The sequence below is a fragment of the Ochotona princeps genome, chromosome 8, assembly GCF_030435755.1.
Source record: "Ochotona princeps isolate mOchPri1 chromosome 8, mOchPri1.hap1, whole genome shotgun sequence".
NCBI classification, from domain to species: Eukaryota; Metazoa; Chordata; class Mammalia; order Lagomorpha; family Ochotonidae; genus Ochotona; species Ochotona princeps.
The window spans coordinates 4,220,611-4,236,403 of record NC_080839.1 but is presented as its reverse complement, the minus strand read 5'-3'; the positions used below and the strand labels follow the sequence as shown (position 1 = coordinate 4,236,403).

The window sequence follows — 15,793 nt, the reverse complement described above, 5'->3', positions numbered from 1 at the left end:
TCTCACCATGCTCCTCAAGAAAGGGTATGCCCTGGAATCGGACCCTGAGAGCTAGGAGACAGCCTGGCAGGTAAAGTCACACTGATTCCTTCTAGCAGGTGGCATGCCGTGACAAGAACAAGATGGGAAAAAGGGAGGAGCGTAAGAGGCAGTGGAGAAAGAAGTCAGCCTACGCTCTCGGGTGAAATCTTCTTGTTAATATTTCCTGAGCTTCAAGGAGTTCCCTTACCTGCAAGGTGTGGGACCTGACAGGTTCCAGCTTTCAGGTACTTTCAGGTCTGGGAATATTTGCATATACATAATAAGGTATCTTGGAGCAGGTCCTTAGGACTCAGTAGAAAACCCCATGTGCTTCATAAAAAGCTTACACATACAGCATGAAGGTAACTTGCCACAATATTTTTAATCATTTTGTGCGCGGTGTTGCGTGTTGCAGAACACTGCATTCCTGGATGAGGGATGTTCACCTGTAATGTGTTTGGTATGGCGTTTTTATACAGAACACTGCAGAGAAACTTGACGTATCATTGAAAACACACAATGCCCACGTGACACGGGCCAGCCTGCATGAGGGACTGGAGAAGCTCGCCTGCGTGTTTAGCACAGGCAGCCTCGGCAGCAGGCACAGGCTTGAGGACTGCGATTTCTCTTCCACTTTACTCCCTGGTTTTCTTCCACAGTGACATGTGAAATAGGGTGTTTAAGAGAGGGCACAGCAACAGAGAAGGAGTTGGGGTGCACGGGTGCCTTCAAAAGCCTGCATGGGAACTGGTGATGCAGGGCTCAACAGGGCACATTCAGGCAGGTGCTTAAAAGGACATAGTATATGGGCCCAGCAGCGTGGTCTAGCGGCTAAAGTCCTCACCTTGAACGCCCCTGGATCCCATATGGGCGCCGGTTCTAATCCCGGCAGCTCCACTTCCCATCCAGCTCCCTCTTGTGGCCTGGGAAAGCAGTGGAGGACGGCCCAAAGCTTTGGGACCCTGCACCCGCGTGGGAGACCCGGAAGAGGTTCCTGGTTCCCGGCATCAGATCGGCACAGCACCGGCCCGTTGCGGCTCACTTGGGGAGTGAAACATCGGATGGAAGATCTTCCTCTCTGTCTCTCCTCCTCTCTGTATATCCGCCTTTCCAATAATAATAAATTTTAATAAATAAATACATAAATAAAAGGACATAAGTGTGCAGCAGGTGGCAAGAAACAGATGGATGAACCTGGAGTTTATTCCTTGCCTTTCGGATGACAAGGCTGGGCGCATCTCTGCTGAGGGTCCCATGGGCCTGGCTGTCCAAAGTTGCTTGGAACCCTGTGATACCTTCTTCCCCAAGTGGCTCATTCACTGAGGCTGTGATCTCTTTGAAGAAACCCTTCCAATTTACCATTGTTACTTTTAAAAATTGAAAATATTATTGCCTACAGAAAGTAAAAGAATGCAAGACTTATTTTTGTAAAAGTTACCCCAAGTCCCTGAGTGGGTTGAATCAGGACCGGCATAACCACAGTTTGACAGAACCAGCCTCAAATCATTGCTCTCATTTTCCTAATGTTTTCTAAAGATTTATTCACTTTTATTTGAAAGGCAAATTTACCGAAAGAAGAAAAGGTGCAGAGAGAGAGAGAAAGAGACAAAGATTGTTCACCCACTGTTTCACTCCCAAATGGCCAAAATGGCCAGAGCTAAGCAGATGTGAAACCAGGAACCTCTTCCAAGTCTCCCACATTGGTGCAGGGACTCAAGAACCTGAGCCAGCCCCTGCTGCTTTCCCAGGCCATAAGCAGGGAAGTGGACTGCAAGTGGAGCATCGGGAGACTTGAACCTGCCTGTCTGGGATGGAAGCCCTGAAGTCTGAGCCTGCCGTGCACAGGGCCAGCCCCTCCCACGTTTCCCTGCCTGTCAGGATGCGGCCATGGTTCGGCACCCAGAGAACCTGGTAAGCAGCCTCTTACACATGGAAGTCCTTGGACATCAGCACACCCTTGCTCTTGACGTCTCAGGCGTCCTGCACTGTTCCGGCTGCTTGGACAAAGTCACACAGCCCGCGGAACTTACACACAGTAGGAATTAATTTCCCACAGGCTCCATCAAGGTGTGGCAGACGCAGTGTTGGCTGAGGCCCCGATTCCCACTTCACACATGGCACCCTCAAGTGGCCAAAGGGACCCAGTAGGTCTCTGGGGTCTCTTTCATACAGACACTAACCCTAGGCCTAAAACACGCCCCAGAGACCCCCACCTGGGAGATAAGGATTTCAACACACAGGTGTTGGACCATGGTACCGACCTATAGATCAGTACCTTATGAAATCTACCAGTGAGTGTATTTACCCAGACCGGGGGCCACAGGAGAGAGCAAAGCACAACTACCAGGCTACAGAAGCTGACTCAAATGAAATTGGATTCTGTACACTTAGCTCTCTGTAGCCTGAATGCTCACTCCCCGTTTACTCAGCTAACTGAATCAAATTCACGTGGTGCAAGCTTTCCCGGTTGTACCTTTGTGGACCGAAGGGCTGCTGCTGTCTTCCAGATCTGTCCATCTACCACTGGCTGACTCAACGCCCTGGGCCCTGGGGGCATGCTTGCTCCTGGAAAGCCCCACAGCCCACTCCTCTCATGGGGCTCAGCACTTCAGAACTATGCAGGCAAAGAGAAAAAGGATGAAAAGCAAGACTTCCAGGTCCTAAGTGCAGCTTCTACCCACAGGACACTTCTAACACCTTACAGGTAGGTTTGTCCTACACCAGGAGCCAGGTCTCCACTCCCCTGACAGCGGCTGTATGTCCAAGATCTTGAGTTCATTCTGACCCTGTGCAGCCGGGGTTCGCAGAGACCCCAGAGGCTGTCCCCAGTCCTCCTCAGGTGTCACCTGTGAGTCGCAGGCCTCCTGTTCCCTTGATCAACTGGCTCTCAATCGAAGGTGCCAGGTGCGGTATTCCGTCAGGACAGAAGACAGAAGGCAGTGTAGTTCACTCACCAATGCCAGCTCGTCACAGTGTCAACTTACAAACAGCCCAAAGGAAGAGAGGTACAGGATGAGGCACGGGGAGGGCCAGCACCCTCCCAGCACTTCACTCAAGTCTTTACAGAGCCTGCGCTCTGGAAGCCACCCCTTTCCTGCAAGTTAGGACGCTCTAAGCCCCTAACCTTTGGTCATTCCCCTTGGCCAGTCCATCCTGCATCCAGGCTAACCTCCAGTGTGTCAAAGGGGATCTCCTAGGACAAGCAGGGGACACTCAGGAAATCAACAGGGGTTTCAGGAGACCTGCAACAGAAACCAGGGGCACAGAGCCAATGTATGTTTGTGCTGTATCACCCAGGTTCAAGGACACACCTGCAATTTAATCCCAAAAGACAGCTGTCACCCAATATATAAACATATATAAAGAAGTCCTTAAAAATGAGTAGAAGAGGGTCTAGTGCAATAGCATAGCGGCTAAAGTCCTCACCTTGAATGTGTCGGGATCCTATTGGGGTGCCCTTCTAATCTTGGCAGCCCTGCTTCCCATCCAGCTCCCTGCTTGTGGCCTTGGAAAGCAGTCAAGGATGGTCCAAAGCCTTGGGACCCTGTACCCATATGGGAGACCCGGAAGACTTGGCTTCAGAACGGTGCAGCTCCGGCCTTTGCAGCTGCTTGGGTAGTGAACCATTGGACAGAAGATCTTCCTGTCTGTCTCTCCTCTCTGTACATCTACCTTTCCAATTAAAAAAAAAATAAATCTTTTTAAAAATGAGTAGAAAAGGTGAAAACCCCAACATAAAAACGAACAGACTGCACCAGAAAGATAAATGAATAGGCCTTCCACATTTGAAAAGATGCCCTGTCTCCTGAAAGTGCCCAATCCCATCTGCTGTCTGAGTTTCACACCTACACATAATCCAGGAGCAAACGAACATGACAAGGAGACACCATTTTCCATGTGTAAAACACAAGCATGTGTCAATGAGGTGCTGGGGAGTGGCCGGGGGAGAGGAGACAGCAGCTCTCAGGCTCCGTCCCTGGCTGCTGGCAGCCTGCACATCACCGGGCTCCGTCCCTGGCTGCCGGCAGCCTGCGCACTCACTGGGCTCCGTCCCTGGCTGCTGGCAGCCTGCACATCACCGGGCTCCGTCCCTGGCTGCCGGCAGCCTGCGCACTCACCGGGCTCCGTTCCTGGCTGCCGGCAGCCTGGGCATTCACCGGGCTCCGTCCCTGGCTGCCGGCAGCCTGGGCATTCACCGGGCTCCGTCCCTGGCTGCTGGCAGCCTGCACATCACCGGGCTCCGTCCCTGGCTGCCGGCAGCCTGGGCACTCACCGGGCTCCGTCCCTGGCTGCTGGCAGCCTGGGCATTCACCGGGCTCCGTCCCTGGCTGCCGGCAGCCTGGGCATTCACAGGGCTCCGTCCCTGGCTGCCGGCAGCCTGGGCACTCACTGGGCTCAGTCCCTGGCTGCTGGCAGCTTGCTCATCACCGGGCTCCGTCCCTGGCTGCCGGCAGCCTGGGCACTCACCGGGCTCCGTCCCTGGCTGCTGGCAGCCTGGGCATTCACCGGGCTCCGTCCCTGGCTGCCGGCAGCCTGGGCATTCACCGGGCTCCGTCCCTGGCTGCTGGCAGCTTGCTCATCGCCGGGCTCCGTCCCTGGCTGCCGGCAGCCTGGGCACTCACTGGGCTCCGTCCCTGGCTGCCGGCAGCCTGAGCATCACCGGGCTCCGTCCCTGGCTGCCGGCAGCCTGGGCACTCACCGGGCTCCGTCCCTGGCTGCTGGCAGCCTGCACGGCACCACGACGGGATTTCTGACAGCAAGACGGTTGAAGAAACACCAATGGCCTTTCCTCAGGGTGCTGCAGCACACACCCACAGCAGTGCCACACGCCCATAGAGATGGCAGCACGATAAAACTATGTGCGGCTCCTCCAGAAATACCGAGGGGGAACAAGGAGAAACAGCGTGTGCATTACACGCCCTTTGGGCAGCATTCAGTGTGTGCACAGAAACAGACTCAGGCAGGTGGGCTCAGGATCACACACCAAGCAGGGCAGTAAGCCAAGAAAGAATGGGGGGCGGGGGCGCCAGAGACTGCAGGAGACACCCAAGTGTAACTTCGGGGGTGTTCTGACTTTTGACGTAATTTACAGTCTTAAACAAACAGACCTTCAAAAATGAACCTAGTTTTCGGGGGGGGGAATTATTTCAAGCAACTCTCCAACAAAACACTCTGTACACCCTCACGTGATACAGTCTGAGGAAAAACCACCAAGAAATCCTGCATTTTCTGCAGCTGGCTGTCAGCAGGGTAACCAAGAAGACGGTTCAGAAACTACGCTTTTTATGAGAGGAACAAACATGTACAACACGGACGCTGAGGATGAGGCTCTCCTGACGGTTCAAGGAACGAGAGGGCGGGCTCCATGGGACAGCGGGCTGGGGGACAAGATGGAGAGCCAGGCGGGAAGAGGGACCTGCAGGAACTCACAGCCGGCAAGGACATGTGAGAAGCCCCCCAAAATAAACTCATCTGCCACTCACAATGGACACATCTAGCACTCAGAACCTTCAGTTCTGAATAAATCTCTGTTAAAAGTTAGTAACCAGGGCTCCCTGAGGAAACAGGTAAAGTCCGATTTGGAGCAGAAAAAGAAAAATGAACCCCGTAGCATCTAGAGATCAGAGAATCGCTTGAAGGCTGAAATAGTTCATGAAGGCCACAGTGACTTAAAAGACCAAACAAACAAAAACACCCAAACACATCAAATTGCAGTTAGACGACTGGTGCCTCCCAACTAAGTCCTCACCCCAATTCCCAGGACTTGTGAATGTGACATGAGCAAACGGTCCTTACAGATGTGAGTAAAACTTTGAGACTAAAGATCATCCTGGATTATCCAGCTCTACTTTAAGTCCAGTGATAACAGGCAGTGGCTAAGGGTGGGGACGATGCCCACGCCCCAAGCCCCAGCACCCCAGGCTCCCCTCTTGGTGCAGCCCCAGGGAGGCATTGGCGACTGGCTCCTTCCCCCCCACGGGACACGTGGACTGAATGCCCAGGGCTGGGCTGCAGCTCCAGCCCTGTCCTGGTTCCCGCAGCGATTTGGACTGAATCAGCAGATGGGGGCTCTCCCTTGGTCTTTTTTCTCTATCCCTCAAATAAATAACTAAATACAATATATTTTTTTAACAAAAGAAACAGGAGAAATCTGGTAGATGGAAGGTGAAGCCTGGTGAGGGTGAAAGAGGTTGAAGCGAGGCAGACAGCCAAGACGGCCGACAGCCGCAAAGGTACCTGCACAGGCAACTAGGCTCTCCAGCCTAGTGTGGCCTGCAGAGCTTTGACAGCAGAAACTTCTGTTCTACAGCCCCCAAGTTTGGGGGTAGCAGCATATCCCAGCAACGATAGGAAAGTAATACAGAGACTGAGAAGAAAAACGGAGGGAAAGTTCTCAGAAGAAGCTGTTCAGAAACAAAAGGTACAAGGATTTTAAAAATGAGAAAGCTACCACTTGCAATCCCCAATATAAAAACTGATCTAAGAAGGACGGTCAGTGGATGCTAAATGGCCTGGAAGCAGGACATTTACACGGTCATCAAGAGCCAGGCAACAGGGCCAGGCAGCATGGCCTAGTGGCTAAAGTCCTCGCCTTGAACGCCCCGGGATCCCATATGGGCGCCGGTTCTAATCCCGGCAGCTCCACTTCCCATCCAGCTCCCTGCTTGTGGCCTGGGAAAGCAGTGGAGGACGGCCCAAAGCTTTGGGATCCTGCACCCACGTGGGAGACCTGGAAGAGGCTCCTGGTTCCCGGCTTCGGATCAGCGCAGCACCGGCCGTTGCGGCTCGCTTGGGGAGTGAATATTCGGACAGAAGATCTTCCTCTCTGTCTCTCCTCCTCTCTGTATATCTGGCTTTCCAATAAAAATGAATAAATCTTAAAAAAAAAAAAAAAAAGAGCCAGGCAACGGACTACACAGGGAAGACGCACCTTACGAAATGAAGCCACTGGAGGCCACCCTCTCCAGGGCACTGTCAACAGTGGCACCTCACACTTGGCACCATCAACAGTGGTACCACTTGACGTTACACATGCCCTGACGTAACGACCACTTACAGACATTATATAGTTTAGGGCCAGCACTGCAGTACGGCAGACGCCAGTTTTTATAAGGCTAGCATCTACACTAGGGTGTCTGTTTCGGTTCTAGCTACCCCTTTTCTGATCCAGATTCCTGTTTAAGCACCAGAGAAGGCAGCAGAAAGTGGCCTAAACATTTCTGCCACTACTACCGTGTAGACCACCGCCGAGTTCCAGGCTCGTGGCGTTGGTCCTGCCCCGTCCTGCTGTGGTCCACCGGGGAGTGAAGCCACTGATGAATGGTGATCTTTTCTTCTCTCTCTCTCCAACTTTTTTCTCTTCTCTGCCCTGCTCTTCTGTCTCTCCAGCTGATGGAAGGTTCTCTCTTTTTCTGTCTCTTTCTCTCTACTGGTCTCTCAAAAAAAATAAATAAAGCTAAAGTTTACCTGAATGCAATTTTAAGAAAACAATCATACAAATCTAGAATGCTGGAAGTTTTAATTAGAACTGCTCTGAGCTTTTTGTCTTTCTCTTTTTTTTTCTTTCTTTCTTCTTTTCTTTCAATTTCTTTAAGAAAGCAGTGAAGGCTGATGCAATGACTCAACTGGCTAATCCTCTATCTGCAAGCTCCAGCATTCCATATGGATGCTGGTTCGTGTCCTGGCTGCTCCATTTCCCACCCAGCTCCCTGCTTACGGCCTTGGGACCCTGTACCCACACAGCAGATGGGAAGAGGCTCCTGGCTTCAGATGGGTTCAGTTCCAGCCATCACGGCCATTTAGGGAGTGAACCAGTCAGTGATGGAAGATCCTTCCCTGTCTCTCCTTCTCTCTGCAAACCTATCTTTCTAATTAAAAAAAAAAAATGTAAAATGAAAATTTAAACAAAAAGGCAAAGCAAAAATAGACGAAAAAAATCTGCCTATTATAGCTTAAGAGACTTACAGACAAAATAACCAAATTATTACATATATTATACATCCTGACTGAATCCTAGGTTAAACAAGATAAAACAAAAAACCCAGAAGAGACATGAAAGGTACAAGTGGGAGAAGTTTAAATGTGGACTATATCTTATATAATACTAGTGATGTTCACTGTTAGGGTGTAATATGGTAATGAGATTACATAGGAGAAAGCCTGTATTTTTAAAAGATCTGTGTAAAAGTATTTAAGGGTGAAGTGGCAATTAAGCCTGAAATTTGTAAATAGCTCAAACAAAAAGTGAATATAAAATTTTTATTAATAGAGTGAGACAAAGAACAAAGAAGAAAAGGGACTAGTTTATGCAGGTAAAGTGTTTGGGTGCTGCTGAACTATTCTCTGAACAGACATGACAGAAAAGAGGCACGGAAATTTTTAAATGTTAAAGTTTAAAAACCGTTTCCGGGTTGTGTGTCCAGTCCCTGCTGGAAGGGGCAGTCCTCAGAGGGTTCCAGAGTGCGTTTCGGGGCTCGCTGGGCTGCAGCGGGATGGGGGAGTCCAGGAAGCAGGGCTGCAGCAGCAGCACACACGCATCTTGAAAAGGCCCAGACACGGGTCTCTCCACAGCACCCTGCTGCCTGCAGTCTGCCGGCGTCACCATGATGTCTAACCCGCTGTGCAGGCTCCACGGCAGCAGACCAGGAAATGCTCCCTGAGTGAATTTTTGAGGGCGGCCAAGCTGCCTCAAAATCAATGTGGCTGTTGATTAAGGTCAAAACTGTACTCTACTGAAAGTCCCGTTTCAGAGAAGTTTGCGGTATCACCATAAAAGCACAGCTGGAGCACAGAGACAGGTTATTTAGACGGTGTTCGGGCTTTACGTCTCCTCAGTGGAGTAAGGGCAACAGGAAAGGAAGGTGCCCCAGTTCCAATGTCACTGCATCAAAACCCAGCACACAGCAAGAGGCACAAGGATACTGCCACACACTGTGGGTGCAGAGCGCAAGAGCTGAGGCGAAGACACAGACCCCAAAACCCTATCTAAGTGTCACAGAATGTTTTGCTCCTTCTTGATTTTTCTTTATTTTGTTCCTGCTTAAAGAATAAATCTATATAGACAGGGTAAAGGGGTGGAAGAATTAGCAACAAAACATTGCTGGAGCGGTGGGTGCGGTGGACAGACAGGCCAAGCCTCCACCCTGCAGTGCTGGCCGCCTACACGGCCGCCTGTTGTGTCCTGCCTGCCCCACCAGCGATCCAGCTCTGCTTAGGGCCTGGGGAAGCAGTGGAGAATGGTTCAAGTCCTGGCACCCCTCGCCCACATGGGAGATCCAGAAGAAGTGTCTAGCTTTGGATAGGCTCAGCTTCAGCTACTATGGCCACCTGGGGAGTAAACACAGATTGAAGACTGACCTCTCTTCTCTTTGTATATCTAATGTTCAAATAAAAACAAGCATATCTTCAAAAAAAACAGGCTATGGGAACAGCTAGCTGGGACAGCGGGACCTCGCACTGGGGCAGGGTAAGTTAAACCTCCACTTACAACACCAGCATCGCACGGCCTAGTGTCAGCAGAAGTCCCAGCTCTTCTCATGAGCTAGCACTCCTATTAACATGTCCAGCAAGGCAGAAGATGATGGCTTAAGAACTCAGACCCATCAAATGGAGACTCTGAAGTCAACTGTGTCAGCCAACGGACACTGGAAGGGCTCCCTCATTTTTGGATTGGTAAATGTGACAGCATTGCAGAACTACCGAAACAACCTGGGAAGAACCCTCGAGCAGACTCCACATCAGGACCCAGGGTTAATACTGGGTGGCTGTTTCCCATCCCTGGGTACTGGGTTTGGGAGGCTGGGTATGGCTTTTCTCCTTATCTCCTCTCTCCCCCCCCCCCAGAAACAACAAGAAATAGAAACGTTGGAAACAATGATCACATCCACTTTTCCCTAACCCCCAATCCTTCTCACCCTGATGAATGCTGTAAACACTATCTAAAATTAAAACATAAGAAAAGAACTTGGGCCAATGCCACTCTCACGGGAGATCAGGATGGAGTGCTTGGTTCCTCATCTGCAGCCTAGCCCAGCTCTTGCAGGCATCCGAAGAGTCAACCAGTAGATGGAAGAGCCTCCCCGCCCTCAACACTGCTCTCCCCTCTGTCAAAGGAATAAACAGATCTTCACAAAGATAAATGAATAAAAAGAACTGGTGTATCTGCAACAAGTGAAGGCATAAGCCTGACTTCCAGAAATGTCTGGGCAACAGGACAGCTTCTGGCTCCAGTTTCTGTTGCCACGAAGTCCAGTGAGTCCATCCGTGACCTGGAGCAGCCCGGTCCAGCTGCAACAGTGGGGGTTGTCACTTAGCCTGCAGCTCTCTCTTGACGCAGCTCCAGGACACAGCAGGAGAAACAGAGGGTCTATCACCTGCTGGTTCCCTCTCCAAGGGGCCACCATGAGCCCGCATGACAGAACCAATAAGGCAGCAAGGCGGGAAGCTTCCAGCAAGGAACAGCAAGGGCATGCTCAACGGACACTAGCCATCAGCTCCCGAGTTCCCCACTCGGTAACACTCCCAGGTAATCAACTGGAGCTTAGCCTCAAACTGTAAAAGGAAAGGCATCTGGAGGAGGAAAAAACTGAACACAGAGAACTATCGTTAAGAGAACATAACCACGGCAGCAGAATGAGCCAACTGGCCAATCCTCAGCCCACAAGAGCCAGCATCCCACATGGGTGCCACTGCATGTCCCAGCTGCTCTACTTTGGATCCAGCTCCCTGCTTGTGGCCTGAAAAAAACCACAGGAGGATGGCCGGAAGCCTTGGGACCCTGCACCAACATGAGACCCAGGAGAGGCTCCTGTCTTCAGATTAGCTCAGCTCTGGCCATTGAGACCACGTGGGAGAGCCCGATGGAGTGAAACAGCACATGGAAGACCCTCTGTCCCCCCCTTCTCAATAAAAATAAATACATCTTTAAAGAGACAGAGGACCCAACCCAGGCTGGCATTTGGCTTCATGGTTAGCACTGCTGCATGTCATTTCAGACGACCTGAGTTCAAGTCCCAATCCCAGCAGCTGAGTCTGCAAGTCCGTAAGAGACTTGGACTGGGTCACCATCAGCATTTGGAGAATGAAGCAGTTGGTGCGACAAGCATGAAACAGAAACCATATTCTAGGTTTTTACTAATTCAGTATAGAACTCATAGAAATAAAAAATGATGGGACAAAACGTATAAAATCATGAGCAGAGTATAAATACAAAGAAGATTCTGAAAAGTAAGGCTACACTTTAAAATACTGACAGATCAGAAAGATAGTGAAATAAAGTACTTTTCCAAGCAATACTACAAAATGACCAAGAACAACTGGAAACTGTCAGAAATGAACAGTCACGGGGCCCAGCGGCGTGGCCTAGCGGCTAAAGTCCTCACCTTGAATGCCCCGGGATCCCATATGGGCACCAGTTCTAATCCTGGCAGCTCCACTTCCCATCCAGCTCCCTGCTTGTGGCCTGGGAAAGCAGTGGAGGACGGCCCAAAAGCTTTGGGACCCTGCACCCGCGTGGGAGACCCGGAAGAGGTTCCTGGTTCCCGGCTTTGGATCGGCACACACCAGCCCGTTGCAGCTCACTTGGGGAGTGAAACATCGGACGGAAGATCTTCCTCTCTGTCTCTCCTCCTCTCTGTATACCCGCCTTCCCAATAATAAATCTTTAAAAAAAAAAAAAAAGAAATGAACAGTCACAGATGCTGGATGTCCAGGGCTCCAGGACCCCCAGCAACTGGAGAAAGCAGGCCAAGGCCTCGTACCAAGGCTTTGTGAGCTCTGGAGCTGTAGCAGCCAGGCGGTCCCATTCAGCCACAGCAGCCAGCTAAACGGAAACCCACTTAGGCGTCACAAATTGATCCTCCAAGTATATTCCAAGGGCTTTGGGTTAGTGGGAGGCAGGGCTAGGACACTAAGCACCATCATCTTGAACGCTGCAAGTTATTTATCCAGAAGGGAAGAAAGCTCGAACAGCAACTTAACACTCACTGCTGAATGTAAGGTTCAGATGCAAAGGACAGCATTTATGCTGATTCCCGGGCAGGCCACAGTGCAAGGCTGCACCCAGCCGCCAGCCAAGCGGCAAGGAGGGCCATCCCAGTCAGATCCAGGAGCGTCACATTGGGACTACCAGGTGCAGGGCTGCACCCAGCCGCCAGCCAAGCGGCGAGGAGGACCATCCCAGTCAGAGCCAGGAGCGTCACATTGGGTCTAGAGAGGGAACAATGACTGCTAGGGCCATAAAGGAGACCCAACAACTTTCCAGCAAGAAAACGACTGGCTTGAAAGTCCTTCGCAACATGAGAAGCCAGCAAGGGTTGGAACAACACTTAAAACTTTGAAGGAATCCTTTCTCTTGAATTCCACATTATGATCTAGCAAATGTGACCGAAAAGTCACATACAACTCTTCTCCAGTCTGACCCAAACCAGGGAGTGAAATGCGACAACCACACGGTCAGGACACATGAGCGCTTGTGGCTAGCAGCGCCGGGTGACAGGCAGAGCTGGGGGCCACTCCTGGGCACACAGAGCTGGGGGAAGGCTCCGCTCCAGGGGACAGGCAGGGCCAAAGCTAGTATCCACTCCTGGGCACACAGAGCTGGGGGAAGCTCTGGGATCCTTGCAGCAGGTGCACGTGAGTAACAAGCTGTCACTCAGGAACATCTCAGGGCAAAGCAAGGACAACTGGCCAAGCATATGGAGTTGGATTAGCTACAGTGCGTAGACAGCAAAGCAAACAAGACAAACAAACAAAAACAATGTACAACAGGGTTCACCACGAACAGCGTCTACACAGTCACATACAGAAACACTAAGTGTTGATCTTCTCAAAATCACACCACATCTTCGAGAAAGGAAGAGAATAAACAATCCTGCTCCAAAGAACAGAGTCACTGCGTACATAACAGCTCCAACTGAAAAGTCAGGAAGCTGTGATTCAGCGGAACAGAGATAAATATCAAAATAATGAGCCAGAAGTGAGGCACTTCTGCTGGGGGAGAGGGATGGCATGGCAGGGCTTGTCATGCCCTAAGAAACCCTGCAGCGGTTTTTGTAAACGCCACAAACATGATCTAATTCTTAAACTAAATGCATACTAAAAGATAATAATAAAAAAACGCATATATATATATAAAAAACCCACAGGTTGGTGTGAGCAGTGACCGGCCGGTGACACTGCTCTGACTGCTACGAGGGCTGAAGCACACAGACACAACCCTGAGCTGAAGGACCGGGAACCTCATGGCTGCCAAAAGCATACGCGCGGAAGAGAATTCGAGGGCAGTGCCCAACAGTCTTAGCGCAACCAGAAGGCAGATGCTGGGCCACAGTGGGGGACAAAGACTTCGGGAAAGTTCTAAGCAGTGGAATGAGAAAGACTCAAGGATATGGGGTCCCATGCTTTGAGCCCTAAGTGGAGACAGCAGGTCCCTAAGTGCATGGGGTTTGGTCCCGGCACACATTCACGCCACTTGCAATGGATCCAATCCCACCCACCTCCCCTTCTGGGAGAGTTTTTCAAAGTGGGGCAGCAGAGACCACAGCCAGAACACCACAGGAGAACCTATTAGAAACCCGCACTCTCGGGCCACACCCTAGACCCACTCAATCACCTTCAGGGGCTTCCGAAACACCCTGTTAAATCTGAGAGCCTCCATGCTAGACTGAGGGTCTAGCCGGCTGGAGCCAACAAGCTTCAACAACAGGGGACCCTGAGGACTCAGTAAGCTCTGTGAATGAAAAGCTAGTGAGAAACTGGCCCTGTGATTCCCTGGTCACTAACTCTTTGGAATTCTCCACCACCAATTCAACAGTGAACCCGCTGTTCCTGAACCTGGATCCCAGCTCCAGCTCGGAAGCCCCGCTGAGCTTACCCTTCCATCCAAGTCACCATCTAGGGACTTCCTAGTCGCTCTCAGCCTTCATTTGCGCATCTCCAAATCGGAAAAAAGGTATTTCCCAGGGTCAGGATAATTCACTAGCCATGCCTCCGCGCGCCCGATTTCAACACACAACAAACTATGGTATCATCACTGCCCTTCTTAGAATCGTTCAACTTTTCTCCGCTTTCTCGTTCACGTCTAATGGCAAACACTTCTGCAGAGCGCCTTTTCCCTAGCAAATCTGCTCACATCTCACGCCCATCCCAGGCCTGAAACAAGCAGCAGCAGCAGCAGCAGCAGCAGCAGCCCAGCTCCACCTCCCTGGACAGCAGGGCTACAGCACACACAGGACGGCTGTCCTCACACTGGCCTAACTAGAGCTCAGCTGAAGTCACCTTCCCGGTCCACACACACACACACACACACACACATCTGGAATTACATGAAGTATCCGTCCCCTCCACCCCCCACGCTCACCCCAATCAGCCACTGTGCAGGTTGGACTGGGAGATAGCTCCAGTCTGATTTCGGAAAAGTAACTAACAGAGGCGATTCAAATACATGCCTATAGAAGAAATATCCCTTTAAAAAAAAAACGGGTTTCTGCATCCCTTAAGAAGCAGAGGGTCCAGCACGTGCCTGCAAAGTGGCCCAGTGCCCCGGCTGCGCGCGCCCCGCCCGGGCTCCGGGGACACCTGGAGTGCAAGCTGGGCAACCACGACAGTGCCAGCCTGAGCAATTCTCCTGAGGAGCGAGCGAGCGAGCAGTCGAAGCGGGGACTCTGCCAACGGTATTTTGATCCAGCCGAGCGGCGCGCGCGGCCGCGGGTGTCCCGAGGGGTGTTCCCGGCGCGGCCACCCTCCGGAACCGCCGGCTACCGGGGCGACGTGGACAGCGGTCGGCCGGGGACGCCGGTGGGCAGCGCGCCCGGGGCCTGCGACCCAGCCGGCCGGCAAAGGACGCCGGTGGTCAGCGCGCCCGGGGCCAAGGCCGCCCAGCGCGCCAGGCGGGCGGACGGGGTACCCGCTCCCCGCGCGCGCGCCCCGGGGGCGGCGGGACCTCCCCTCCTCTCCCAGCCCGGGAATGAATGGGGCCGCGCGCGGCCCGCCACACTCACAGGCGACGTAGGCGAGCAGGGCGACGGCCAGCAGCAGCTTCATCCTCCTGCGGTTGACGGCTGACACGAGGCGCAGCAGCGCCTTGCTCACCATGCCCGGGAGCCGCGCCGGTCCGCGGCCCTGCTGCACAATGCGCCGCGGCGGCCCGGCGCAGCCCCGCCCCCCGAGCGCTCCGCTTCCTGCCGGCGGCCGCGCTGCGCAGGCGCGGCCACGCCCCCGGGGCCACCCCACCGCCGCCGCCCCGCCCGCCGGCCGCGCAGGCGCAGTGGGGAGGGGCGGGCCGGCCCGGCGCAGGCGCGGTCGGGTGTGTTTGTCTCGCCCTGGGGTGCTCCCTGGCCCGGTCCTGCACGTGGGGGGCGCCGGGGTGTGGCCGTAAAAGGAAACCCTTATTTATGCTGTATTTGGCCGCGTCTTTGAAACTCTTTGAACGGCCCAGTTGACTGCTGCTCTGTTTGCTTGGCTTCTGGCGCTCATTCAACGGCCGCGAAGACGGCAAATCCCGGAGCTCGGCCTTCCCTGCCCTCTTTCCAAATGGAAGGAGTTTTGTATTTATTATTTTTTTAAGATAGTGAAGGAACGCTGGGTATATAAATGTAAACTAAGCCAGAAACGGACGGGCCGTGCCTGGGACGCCTCCCCTTGGGTGTCCCGTTTCCACCTGAACGCAGCTCAGCGGCCAGTTTGTTCCCATGTTAACGTGTCTGGGATGTGCAGGGATCCACAGAGGGCAGGACCTCTGGACAGGGACAGACAGGGCCACCTGCACAGACCC

General features: G+C 52.6%; 1 protein-coding gene across 2 annotated transcripts in view; it reads right to left on the bottom strand.

The window, feature by feature from the left end:
* The window catches only part of UXS1 (UDP-glucuronate decarboxylase 1), an 87,936-nt gene extending 72,743 nt beyond the window's left edge, over positions 1-15,193 (bottom strand). For both annotated transcript variants that reach the window (XM_058667446.1, XM_058667447.1), the window contains exon 1: positions 15,021-15,193. In XM_058667446.1, coding sequence (XP_058523429.1) covers positions 15,021-15,114 — 94 coding nt within the window. In that variant the 5' untranslated portion in view covers positions 15,115-15,193. The remainder of the gene's footprint in view (positions 1-15,020) is intronic.
* Positions 15,194-15,793: the final 600 nt, after the last annotated feature.